This window comes from Triturus cristatus, chromosome 7, assembly GCF_964204655.1.
Source record: "Triturus cristatus chromosome 7, aTriCri1.1, whole genome shotgun sequence".
In the NCBI taxonomy this organism is placed as follows: domain Eukaryota; kingdom Metazoa; phylum Chordata; class Amphibia; order Caudata; family Salamandridae; genus Triturus; species Triturus cristatus.
The window spans coordinates 1,471,719,317-1,471,732,321 of record NC_140590.1 but is presented as its reverse complement, the minus strand read 5'-3'; the positions used below and the strand labels follow the sequence as shown (position 1 = coordinate 1,471,732,321).

The 13,005-nt window shown below is 42.1% G+C and overlaps 1 protein-coding gene across 2 annotated transcripts in view; it reads left to right on the top strand.

Moving 5' to 3' along the window:
• The window catches only part of SLC32A1 (solute carrier family 32 member 1), an 88,943-nt gene extending 77,704 nt beyond the window's left edge, over positions 1–11,239 (top strand). For both annotated transcript variants that reach the window (XM_085619232.1, XM_085619233.1), the window contains exon 3: positions 9,149–11,239. In XM_085619232.1, the coding sequence (XP_085475358.1) occupies positions 9,149–10,336 (1,188 nt within the window). In that variant the 3' untranslated portion in view covers positions 10,337–11,239. The remainder of the gene's footprint in view (positions 1–9,148) is intronic.
• The last annotated feature ends 1,766 nt before the right edge of the window (positions 11,240–13,005 follow it).

Genomic DNA, 13,005 nt, shown 5'->3' with positions numbered 1-13,005 from the left:
CCTCAGGGAAGGCGATGGGGTCTGATTCAATTCCGTTGGAGTTCTATACCAAGTTCAGGAAGAGCTTAGCTGGGCTATTGACTTCGGTTGTTGAGGCTGCATTTAGGGGGTATCCCCCAGCCTCCTGGTCGGAAACAGTAATAATAATCTTTAAGAAGAAGGGAAAGGATCCCTGTGAGCATGCATCATACCGTCCAATCTCCCTTATAAATGCCGACAACAAAATATACTCTAAATGCTTAGCAAAGAGATTGGGGGCAGTTATCACTCCCTTAGTCTCACTACGTCAACACGGATTTATAGCCGGGAGAGGCACTACGGACCACGTTAGGCGGCTTATTTCTGGTTTCGATTGGGCACAGGCAACGGGGGTTCCCGCTGGGGTGGCCCTGTTGGATGCCGAAAAGGCATTCGACAGGGTCTCCTGGGAGTTTTTGTGGGCAGTGATGAGGTGGAAGTCCTTTCCTGAGAACTTTATAAGAGCAATACGATCTATGTATTGTATGCCGATTGCAATAGTACGATTAGGGGGAGAAGAGTCTCAGAGGTTTATGGTTAGCAGGGGCACGAGGCAGGGGTGCCCCTGCTCCCCACTTCTGTTTGCTTTGTATATAGACCCTCTTATCAATAGGTTGGAGGCTGATTATGAAATTTGTCCGGTTAAAGCGCATATGTACTCAGTGAAAGTCTTGGCATATGCGGATGATCTGGCGGTGTTGTCTGCGGATATGTGCTAGGCCATGGAAAGAATTGTGGTTGCTACAAGCAACTTTGGTGTAGTATCAGGTTATAAATTGAATCTGGACAAGACACAGGTGTTACACACGGAGGTTGGTTTACCACTAGGAATGGATGTATCCAAGGAGGCAATGTACTTAGGGGTGCTTATCTCTGTTAAAATTCAAGAGATACCAAAGATTAATGCTGAGCCACTGATCATATCAGTAAGTAACACCCTGGAGCGCTTAAATAGGCTCCATCTATCTATATATGGAAGGGGGAATGTACTAAAAATGTCAATTTTTCCGAAATTTTTATATTTGTTTCGGGCAATTCCAATTATGTTCCCTAATACCTTTTTTAAGAGAGTGGAGCGAATGTGCTCACGGTTCCTCTGGGGGTATCGGCGCTCTAGAAGGGCGATGAAATGGTTATATTTGCCGGTAGAGCGGGGAGGTCTGGCTATTCCTAACTTTTACGCTTATTATACTATTTCGCTGCTCCAATTCATGGGGGTCTTGGTATGTGGGAGTATTGAGGTACAGGAGGCTGCCTTTTCCCCTTCAATTTATGAATGGTGTCTTGGTGAATCGGCCCGAGGATTGTTGGTAAAAGTGCTGGAGCCAAGCTACTATAAAAAGACTAGATTTAAGATTATACAGGCAGCGTATGCAGTATGGAGGAGGCTCAGGAAACAATTAGATATTCCGACTATCATGTGGTGTACACCTTTTGATTCGTATATCTTGCCTTCCACTGTATGTCATGATTCAGTTATGAGGAGGTGGTCACAGCAAGGTATAAGAGTAACAGGGGATCTATTAGAGACTGGTAATATTCTCTCTTTTTTAATGCTACAAGAGAAATTTGGGGTTGGCAGGGCGGATTTTTTTAAATATCTGCAACTTAGAAGTTTCCTTCAGGCCGAAATTGCGAGGGGGAATTGTCAAGTGTCTCAGATCCGGATTTTGGAGTTGATAAAACGCAAATCTAAAATTGGTCAATTATATAAAGAATTTATTGTGAAGGAGCCTGATGACATCCGTAAACTCGAGGTAATGTGGGAGGGGAAATTATCATTGACCAATATTGATATCCAGCTGGTTTGGAGGACTGCTTATGCCATTTTGCTTTCTGGCAGTTTAAGAAGTCAAGCGTATATGGCTATGTGCAATTTGTATTATACGCCAGCAAAGATTACAAAGTGGAAGGCCGGGAGGGGGACGAGTTGTGCTAGATGTGGGCTACATGGGGCGGATTCAATACATATGTTTTTTTCTTGCCCCTCGCTCTCCCAACTTTTATTGGACATTGAATGTTTTATTTTAGGATCTCTGGGTATCCCGATCTCCTTGACCGCACATTTGGTTTTGTTTGGGATAGAACATGGCACGGATTCAGGGAGGAAGACGGGTTCGCACAGAGGTTTAAAGTTTATATGTATGTCAGTTTTGAGGTTATGTATAACATCTCAGTGGCTAGATCCTGAACCCCCGTCATTTGATAACTGGAGGTCTAAGCTTATCTCATTGTATAATTTGGAAATGGCCTTATATAAATTAAAAGGCAGGGCAAGAAAGAAATTGGGGGTAGCAATATGGGAGCCGATCGATAATTGGGTATAGGAATTTATTTTGATGATCAGTTTCAGTTTAACGTCTGTTGTATATGACTGTATGTTTGTATATGCCCCTGACTCAAGGCTGTTCTCTGTATATTATGAATTTTGTTTAGTTTTTTGGCCTCACTGAATTGAATAAAATAAAATAAAAAAATAAATTAAAAGGGACATTCTGTCATTGGGCTATACTTGGGCTACATCTGGGTAACATTTGGGCTACATTTGGGCTCTTTTGTCTCTGGTGGCCATCTTCTGAGATGTATTTGTTATAAAGTTTCCTAATTTCCTCATATACTGCAGTCTCCTCAGTAGGAAATACTTTCAGTTTTTTATTTTGGTTCCATCAAGAAGGCATTTAGATGTGTCACACATTTGCCATAAATTCAGAATGTTAGCACTCTAGCTGCTCATTAGATCACTGTAGTAAAGCTACTGCTCACCAGGGAAGTCTGCTGCTGGTATTCAAAATGCCTGTTTCAGTCTGCAGGTCAGATTTTTTTTTTATGAAATAGAAGAGGATTTGAGAAGTCAAAGTGTGCCCTAATTTTTCTTTCTGCAGCACTAATCATAATTTCTATGGCAAAATGAACCCCCTCATTTTGTTCCTTTGTAAATTAAATGTTTTAAGTGTTACCACTTTATTCCAATCAAGATGGCTTCAGGTGTGCCATACTTTTGTCATAAGTAAGACTGTTAGCGCTCTAGTTGTTCATTAGAACACTCTGTGACATTCTGTCATTGGGCTATACTTGGGCTACATCTGGGTGATATTTGGGCTACATTTGGGCTCTTTTGTCTCTGGTGGCCATCTTGGGAGATATATTTGTTATGAAGTTTCCTAATTTCCTCATTTACTGCAGTCTCCTCAGTAGGAAATACTTTCAGTTTTTTACTTTGGTTCCATCAAGAAGGCATTCAGATGTCTCACACATTTGCCATAAATTCTGAATGTTAGCACTCTAGTTACTCATTAGATCACTGTAGTAAAGCTACTGCTCACGTGGGAAGTCTGCTGCTGGTATTGAAAGTGCATGTTTCAGTCTGCATGTCAGAATTGTTTTATGAAATAGAAGAGGATTTGAGAAGTCAAAATGTGCCCTAATTTTTCTTTCTGCATCACTAATCATAATTTCTATTGCAAAATGAACCCCCTCATTTTGTTCCTTTGTAAATTAAATGTTTTAAGTGTTACCACTTTATTCCAATCAAGGTGGCTTCAGGTGTGCCATACTTTTGTCATAAGTAAGACTGTTAGTGCTCTGGTTGTTCGTTAGAACACTCTGGGACATTCTGTCATTGGGCTATACTTGGGCTACATCTGGGTGATATTTGGGCTACATTTGGGCTCTTTTGTCTCTGGTGGCCATTTTGGGAGACTTATTTGTTATGAAGTTTCCTAATTTCCTCATTTACTACAGTCTCCTCAGTAGGAAATACTTTCAGTTTTTTACTTTGATTCCATCAAGAAGGCATTCAGATGTGTCACACATTTGCCATAAATTCAGAATGTTAGCACTCTAGTTGCTTTTAGATCACTGTAGTAAAGCTACTGCTCACCAGGGAAGTCTGCTGCTGGTGTTGAAAGTGCATGTTTCAGTCTGCATGTCAGAATTTTTTAATGAAATGGAAGAGGATTTGAGAAGTCACTCAAAATGTGCCCTAATTTTTCTTTCTGCAGCACTAATCATACTTTCTATGGCAAAATGAACCTCATTTTGTTCCTTTTTAAATTAAATGTTTTAAGAGTTACAACTTTATTCCAATCAAGATGGCTTCAGGTGTGCAATACGTTTGTCATAAGTAGGACTGTTAGCGCTCTAGTTGTTCTTTAGAATACTCTGGGAAGCTGCAGTAGAACACAAAGGAATCAACTGTCAGTCTCTGCCCTTGTTGGATGTACATGTTTTACTGAGAATGTCAGACTTCATTCTCACATGACTGAGAAAGATAATGTGAATTTACAGAAAATATGCTCTCAGTTTAGCTTATAAATCACCTTCCAAACCTCTGTGGGAAAAGGATGAGAAAATAGTTTTCTCTCAAACATGATTCATGCTATCACAGCAGAAGGATTTTTCACATGGTAAAATCGCCTTAGAACACACCACAATTCCTAAAATGAGTATGGTACCATCAACAAATGATTTATAATGTAACTAAAGTCTTAAAACCTTCTATTAACTGCAATGCTTTTTAATGAGGTGCTATCATGTATATTGGTCACAAGATGGCTGCCAACACTTCTTGGATGAAGTACTGACAGCCAATCAGATCTCACGATTAGATGTGTGGGCTCGTCACGACTCCACCCACTGATTGATTCTCCCGCACAGGAAGGGAATCAATTGCACGTGGGTGTGCCACGACCGTTATGACGAGCCCAGCTCGTCATGAGCACAGCTCCACTGTGCCTCATGACGAGTTGGGCTCGTCATAAGCATGGAAGCAGATAAATATATATACCATGGTGTATTGGTGAATTAGTGGGTGTATGAGTGACTGTATGGATGACTCAGTGGGTGAGTGACTGACTGTATAAGTGAGAGATAAGGTGTCTCAGTGGATTTATGGATGAATGACTGGTTGTGTGAATGTGTGTATCTGTGTGTCAGTTTATGTCTAAGTGGATGTATGAGTGTGTTAGTGGGTATGTGAATGGCTATATGGGTGATAGATTGGTTGTCTGACTACCTCTATGGTTGCCTGGGTGTCTGTGTAAGTGGACAAGGAGGTGTGTGACTGCCTGTATGGATGAGTGAGTGGGTGAGTCAGTGGCTGTATGGGGTACTAAGTGCATGGTGGAGAAGTTGTATGGGTGAGTGAGTGTCTGTATGGCTGTGTCGGTGATTGAGTGCATGTGTCAATCTTGGTGAGTAACTGGGTATTGGAAAGGCAGTATCGGTGAGTGATGGGTATAAGAGTGACTATATGCATGATTTAGTGAATATGAGAGTGGATATATGGATGAGTGAATGCTTTTGTCAGTGACTGTATAGGTGAGTGAGTATGTGTTACTATTTGTGTGAGTAAGCAAGTTGGTGTGTATGTGACTATTTGGGTGAGTACTTATCTGTGTGATTGACTGTATGGGTGAGTGTGTATGTGTGTGAGTAGTTCCATGGGTGACTCACTCAGTGTGTGAGTCCCTGTATGGGTTTACAAGTGGATATGTCAATGGCTGTATTAGTGAGTGAGCAGGTGTATGGGTGGCAGTATGGATGAGCAAGTGGATGTGTGTGTAGATCTATGAATCAGACAGTGGGTATGTAAGTACTGGTATGGGTCTGTGAATGGGTTTGTAAATGGTTGAATGGAAGTGGCAGTGGGTGTATAAATGGTGCAGCAGAGATGCTGTGGCTGCTGTCATCACTGATGACATGAAAGATGAAATTTGAGATATCATGAGTGATGTCACTAACCATGTCATGAGCGATGTAATATGTGAGGTCATAAGCAGTGCATTGTTAACTCAGCTAACTATCATGGCTTAATTTCTCTGGTTTTGCATGAGTAAAATCTGACCCTAACTATAACGTCCCTGTAACCTTTGTTTTTTTAGTAAATTTCAATTATTTTTTAACTAGCAGTCACCCTTGCAGAGTGGTTGCTAAGATGCAGCTCCCTGGGGGTAAAAAGCAAAGTGTTCTCGCTTCGACCAAGCGAGAGCAAAGTGCTCTCGCTTGGTCAAAGCTACCAGACTTGTTTGCTATGGGATGGTGTGAGCACTGCTCCTGTCATCCCATAGCAAACTGCAAGGTCCTGGGGGTGGGCACTCTGGGGCATTTCTGGAGCCAACACTGGAGGGGTGGCAGTCCACAGGGCCATTTACAGCTTTACGAGGGGGGCTGCACAGCCCCCTCCCATCTTTAACATAGCCCCAGGGAGGTGGTGGTCCCGGGGCTGCATAGGGGGGCTGGAACCCCCCACACCTTATTGTAAAACTAGCCCCGGGGAGGTGGCGGTCCCCGGGGCTGCATGGGGGCAGGAGTCCCCCCATGCATTATTTTTAACATAGCCCCAGGGAGGTGGTGGTCCCGGGGCTGCATAGGGGGGCTGGAACCCCCCACACCTTATTGTAAAACTAGCCCCGGGGAGGTGGCGGTCCCCGGGGCTGCATGGGGGCAGGAGTCCCCCCATGCATTATTTTTAACATAGCCCCAGGGAGGTCCCCAGCGCTGCTGGGGGGACCGCAAGGCCCCCCTGAAATTTCAAATACTTAGCCCCAGGGAGGTGGTGGTCTCCGGTGCTGCGGGGGGGGTGCATGTGGCCCCTTGCACTTTAAAGAATAAGCCCCAGGGAGGTGGCAGTTCCCGGGGCTGTAGGGGGCCACGCAGGCCCTTGCATCTCTTTTTATTATTGCCCCTGGGACCTGGCCCACTCTGGGGACTAAAGGAAATGAAGCGCAGCAGCCTGTGCTTTGTTTTTTTAACATTTTCTGTCGGATTCACTGTTCCACTACAAATCTCGACAACATTTAAAAAAATGCTTTTTTTGTCCCTTGGGGTCCCTGTGGGAAACTCTGAACAGGCCTATGGGGTCAAGGAGTTTCTACCCTGCCCCCTTTTCTTGTTGTTTCACCTTTTTTCTTGTGACTTGGTTCAACCGGCTCACAAGATGGCTGTCAATACTTCCTGGTTTGAAGTGTTGGCACCCAATCAGATTTCAGGCACGAGATCGGGAGGGTTTGTAGATCCGCCATGGCCACAGATGTATTTCTGAGAAATCTTTAAATTTCACAGGAACTACTGAATGGATTTACACCATTTAACAGAAAGAGTGCACTCTGGACCAAGAGCTGTGTTTTTGCCAAATTTGGTGTTTTTTCATTCAGCAGTTCGGGCTGTAGCAGCGTCAACAGTTTCCTACGAAAATGAACATGGAGAAAACGTGATTTGGGACCCCCCCCTTTTTCTCGGCCCCTGCTTGATGAATCACCCCGAAACTTTCAATACAGCAGCTGACCGCCCCATTAGTTTTGGAAATTTTGCAAAGATTCATCAAACGACGCCAAAGATATTGGCAAAAGACAAAACGCTTTTCGTATAGAAACAAGGTTCTTACTATAACTACCTATCTACCTATAGTATATTGATAGATAAACAGACAAAACACCTAGGAATTAAAACAAGCCCAAACAGCAACAAAACACTAACAAAAGACAATTTCACATTAACAGCACAGCACATACAAAAACACAAGACAAACCTCACATCTTACATACAGTATAACCATGCAATAGCAGTACACTAAGACATGCAAAGAGCACAACTGAACAACAGCAATCTCTGTGTCACAAAATGCAAACACATACACACAACTAAATAGAACATCAAAGTACAATATCATATATCATCAAAGCAGCACAGAAATAACACATTATCACAAAACACCACAATATAATACTACAACAACACTGCATACAAATATATATACACAGAAGAACAATACAATTACACAATATTAGTAAATACGTAGGGTAGTAATGAACAGTATTATTATAATCACCTTCATATGATGCTTCTACAGGGATTTAAAATCTAAAATGTTAAAAGAAACATTTTCTTAAAACCATTGAATGGCATATGAAGTGGCCAATGTAATTGTAATTATGTGTGATTTTACAGAGAGTGTATATCTGGGTTCATTAATGGCCATTCTATTATTTGAATACTATATTGGTCACAAAACTAATATTAGGAATAGGGAGTGTCCAAAAGTGACTATGCTCTTAACATAACCTGTAACTGACAATCTGGGGAAATCAGTATCATATTAAGGATTTTGGGACCCCAGACAAGACACATTTTGGGGCCCCTTTTTTGGAATAACTTTGAACTTCATTATCCATTTTCTGCTCTTTCAAGCCTATGAGATATCACACATTATTGAACTGCAGAACTTCATTTTTTCAGAAACCAGGTCAAAGAAAAGCAGTTAAAATATGTTTTTGCTAGAGTCACAAAATCCTTAAAATGTCACCCGGTAGAGAGAGCCAACCTCTGAGGTAGAGGTAGGCAGACAGAAGAGGTCGAGAAATAGGTTTAATATCGAGAGTAAAATCCCTTACCTAGGGACCCTATTGAAAGATGGTGGCCCTGGGAAATTGTCAACTTTGCTAATGCCTTAAAATGTCTCTGGCAGGAATACAAGCGACATTTCCAGTTGGCAAGAAATAAAGATGGTGAGGAAAATGCAGTGGTAGGGTTTAAGATGTAGATATGTCCAAATGGTGGGCTTGTCCCAGCAACATGGAAAGTATTTCAGGGTTCTATATCCTGGTAGTATTTTCCCAGTTATTTGCCTTAAGTAGCTATTAAAATGTGGCTTGAGAGTTAGAAAGCTGTAAAGAATGACCTCTTGATTTGCATACTGGGCTAATATGCTGAATTAGTGAGCTTTGATCCCAATATGCAGATCATTTTAATTGAATAAAAAAGTATAAATCTATAATATTCAAATACTAAATTATCTCTTCAAGCAACACCTTGTACCTCATAGCCCATCATGGCTAATCTCCATGAAACGCACCACTTCCCTTCAGTCCACACTCCTGCTATACTTCCTTCATCAAAACCCATCTATTCCACTCTAGACCTAGCTATACCCTCTACCTCTTCTTCCTTACTCCATCCCTAGTTGCCACGCTATTCCTGTATTCTAAAACTTTATCTTGTACTGTGGTATGTTGCTTTGTGCCTATGCTTTCTGTTTATAAATCCAATACATGCAGACATACATTGTATACATATAACTGATCTATTACTGTTTATTTGCACCTAACCCCATGTCTGCTCTGCTTTTTTCTAGGGAATGTTTGTCCTCGGGCTCCCCTATGCCATCCTCCATGGGGGATATCTAGGACTGTTCTTAATTATATTTGCTGCAGTGGTTTGCTGTTACACCGGAAAAATTCTGATTAACTGCCTCTATGAAGAAAATGAAGATGGGGAAACAGTGCGAGTCAGGGACTCCTATGTGGATATTGCCAATGCCTGCTGTGCCCCCAGGTTCCCGAAACTTGGGGGTAGGATTGTAAATGTGGCCCAGATAATTGAACTTGTAATGACGTGCATCCTGTATGTGGTAGTCAGTGGTAACCTGATGTACAATAGCTTCCCGAACCTGCCCATCTCACAGAAGTCTTGGTCCATCATCGCTACGGCAGCCCTTCTGCCATGCGCCTTCCTGAAGAACCTCAAGGCAGTTTCTAAGTTCAGCTTGCTCTGCACCCTGGCCCACTTTGTCATCAACATCTTGGTGATTGCTTACTGCCTCTCCAGGGCACGCGACTGGGCCTGGGATAAGGTCAAGTTCTACATCGATGTCAAGAAGTTTCCTATTTCCATTGGCATCATCGTTTTCAGCTACACGTCCCAAATTTTTCTGCCATCCCTTGAGGGTAACATGAGCCAGCCAAAGGAGTTCACATGCATGATGAACTGGACCCACATTGCAGCCTGTATCCTCAAGGGTCTCTTCGCACTAGTCGCCTACTTGACCTGGGCAGATGAAACAAAGGAGGTCATCACAGACAACTTGCCCTCCACCATAAGGGCTGTGGTGAACCTTTTCCTGGTTGCCAAAGCCCTACTCTCCTACCCTTTGCCATTCTTCGCAGCTGTGGAAGTATTGGAGCGGTCCCTCTTCCAGGAAGGAGGAAGAGCAATCTTTCCGAACTGCTACGGTGGTGATGGAAGGTTGAAATCCTGGGGACTAGGCCTCAGATGTGCCCTGGTGGTTGTTACCTTATTGATGGCCATTTATGTCCCTCATTTTGCTCTTCTTATGGGCCTCACTGGCAGCCTCACAGGAGCTGGCCTCTGTTTCTTGCTCCCCAGCCTTTTCCACCTCAAACTTATGTGGCGGAAGCTCATGTGGCATCATGTCTTTTTTGATGTCTCCATCTTTGTTATAGGTGGCATCTGCAGTGTTTCTGGCTTCATCCATTCGATTGAGGGCCTAATAGAGGCCTTTAGTACCAACACAGAAGAATGATCAGGAATGAAAGACCAATGGGAAGAGAGAAAAGGAAAAGAAGAGGGTTACATAAAGGCACAAAAATGCATTCTACATCTAAATGGACACTAATATACATCTGTGATTGGTCATGATAATCTGACAGTCATCCAATGTGGAAATTTCTCAAAATGTGCTTTCTGGTTAAAAACAGATTCTGTGGAGGTGATGATAGCTCTTATTAGACCAGTAGAGATTTGGGTGCTGTGAGTCCCCAGTTAAGGTAACTTAGAAAATTGAATCTCAAAGGCTATTTTTAAAGGCATTTTGGCTTGTTTTATCGAATGTACACCAAACTCTTAGCAGGTTTTTGTAGCAGAACACTATCTTTAAAATATCGTCCTGCAAACATGTAGCTAGCTTATGGGCCACCACAATAACAATATAATAAGAATATAGAGGTATGTATAGATCTATTATTCTTAACTCCATGTCTTTACCTTTATTTTTCATAGATAGATAGATAGATAGATAGATAGATAGATAGATAGATAGATAGATAGATAGATAGATAGATAGATAGATATTTTACAGTGATCCTTGTAGAGACGAATTGCGTTCTCTCCCACAACAAATCAAAGATTTTATTGAGCTAATTCCACATGTTAACCAAATAAAGGGTCATATTATCAAGAAACGGCGTTAATATTATCGCCGCTTTATTGCCCTTGAGAATTCCCATAGAAGCCCATGTCCTGGTGTCAACATGGGCTTCTATTGGAATTCTCTGCGGCATATTATCAAGCCCATTATCGCCGCTTTGGCGGCAGTTTTCTGCCGCTAAAGCGGCGATAATTTTAACGCCGTGCTTGATAATCTGCCCCAAAATCTTTTCATTTCTGTGGGAGTCAGCCGCGGTCGGTAGTAGGAGTAACTGCAGGGCGGTGACGTGGGGAGGGGGAGGGGCAGGGTGGGGGGTAGTAAACTATGGATTACGGAGGTTTACAGGTAAATTAACATATAAATTAATAAAACGAATTTCATTGCGTGCACTGCATCGCATTTGGGGATTTTATTAATTTATATGTTAACTTACCTGTAAACCTCCGTAATCCATAGTTTACTACCCCCCACCCTGCCCCTGCCCATCCCCACGTCACCGCCCTGCAGTTACTCCTACTACCGAACGCGGCTGGTGGGAGTGCACATAATGTATTTCAAGGAGAATGGCTGGTAAGATTATAGACAGTGATTTGCAATCTGTCCAGCATGCACTGGTGCTGTCAGGGCAGCAGCTGGCAAGTAGAGCGAGGGATGGGTATATGTATATATTCGTATTACCTGGATGTGGAGTTAAAAATACAAAATCTATACTTACTTATATAGACTGTCCTTCACGATATTGTAGTAGTCAATATTTTGGCTACAGTATTTTTGTAGGATTATATTTTTACTCTTGATAATCAGACATACAACTGTTTAGCATATATTGTAAAGGGATACTAAAGATTCACTCCATCCTTGCTGGTCACCCACAGGGGTGTGGAAAAATTGAAGGCAGTGGGTGTCCACAAGCTGCGCTTTTCTGATTAATGTTTGAAAGGATATTATTATGTCATGATATCCTAACGAGTACCGAACCAACAACCTCCAAATTTGGGGGCATATCAGCAAAGGCCGGCGATAGTTATCGCGAAGTGCACTTAGCGCTAGGATAATTATCACCGGCTATCGTGGAATTTTATCGCTTAGATAGCGTGCTATCAGCAACGCTTATCTCAAAAGCGATAAAATTCCTCGCGCTAACAGCCAAAAGTGAGATTATCGCTGGAAATCCAGCGATAATCTCGCACATTTTGGCGTTAGCTTGCTGATAAGGCAGGGCATACTTAGCCATCATATCCTCCTTACATTGGATATAATGGCTAAGTCAGGGTGAAAGCAGGCGTAAGGAAAGTAGCGTTAACTGTGGTTAGCGCTACTTTTCTTATCGCTATGCCTGTTAGCGATTCCCTTGATAATTGGAGAAATGTTGGTTAGCGAAATTTCTCCAGTTATTTTGGGACGGAACGCCCACTTTACATCTCATTAGAGATGCAAAGGTGGGCGTTATGGGAAAGGGAGCTAAAGCAAGGAAGCACGCGTCAGCGTGACCTTGCTGATTAAGCGATAAAATTATCGCCGCTTTTCGTCCGAAAACGGACGCTAAAACGGCGATAATTTTGTATCGCTAGCTTGCTGATATGCCCCATAGTATCTGTTCGAGTTTACTTTATACCGCATGAAGTCCTGAAATATTACATAGATTTGTAAACCATTGAATATTAATTGTGCCGATCTAATAACATGTATGATCACATCCACAGGTGCTAAATCATGGAACACACAAATCAGTTTTAATTTATTTTACGATCGCTTTTGATTTCTACAATTTTAAACAAAGGGGACTAGGTATTTCTCACAGACCCTGCAGTACAAGGAAACAAACGTTAAAAGACAGAATACCCATTTCATTAGTTTTTGGATAACGAGTAAAAATGACTAGGGTGCCAATTGCCTTTGCATTAAGTTTCTAGTTTCAAAAACTTTTTTTTTAAATCAAATCACCACTTACATTTAATATTGTGGGTAATACCATTTAAAGTATGTACATTTGTTTCCCCCTAATCAATTTCTTTTTGTTCATAGAATGCAATAGGTTGCCGAGG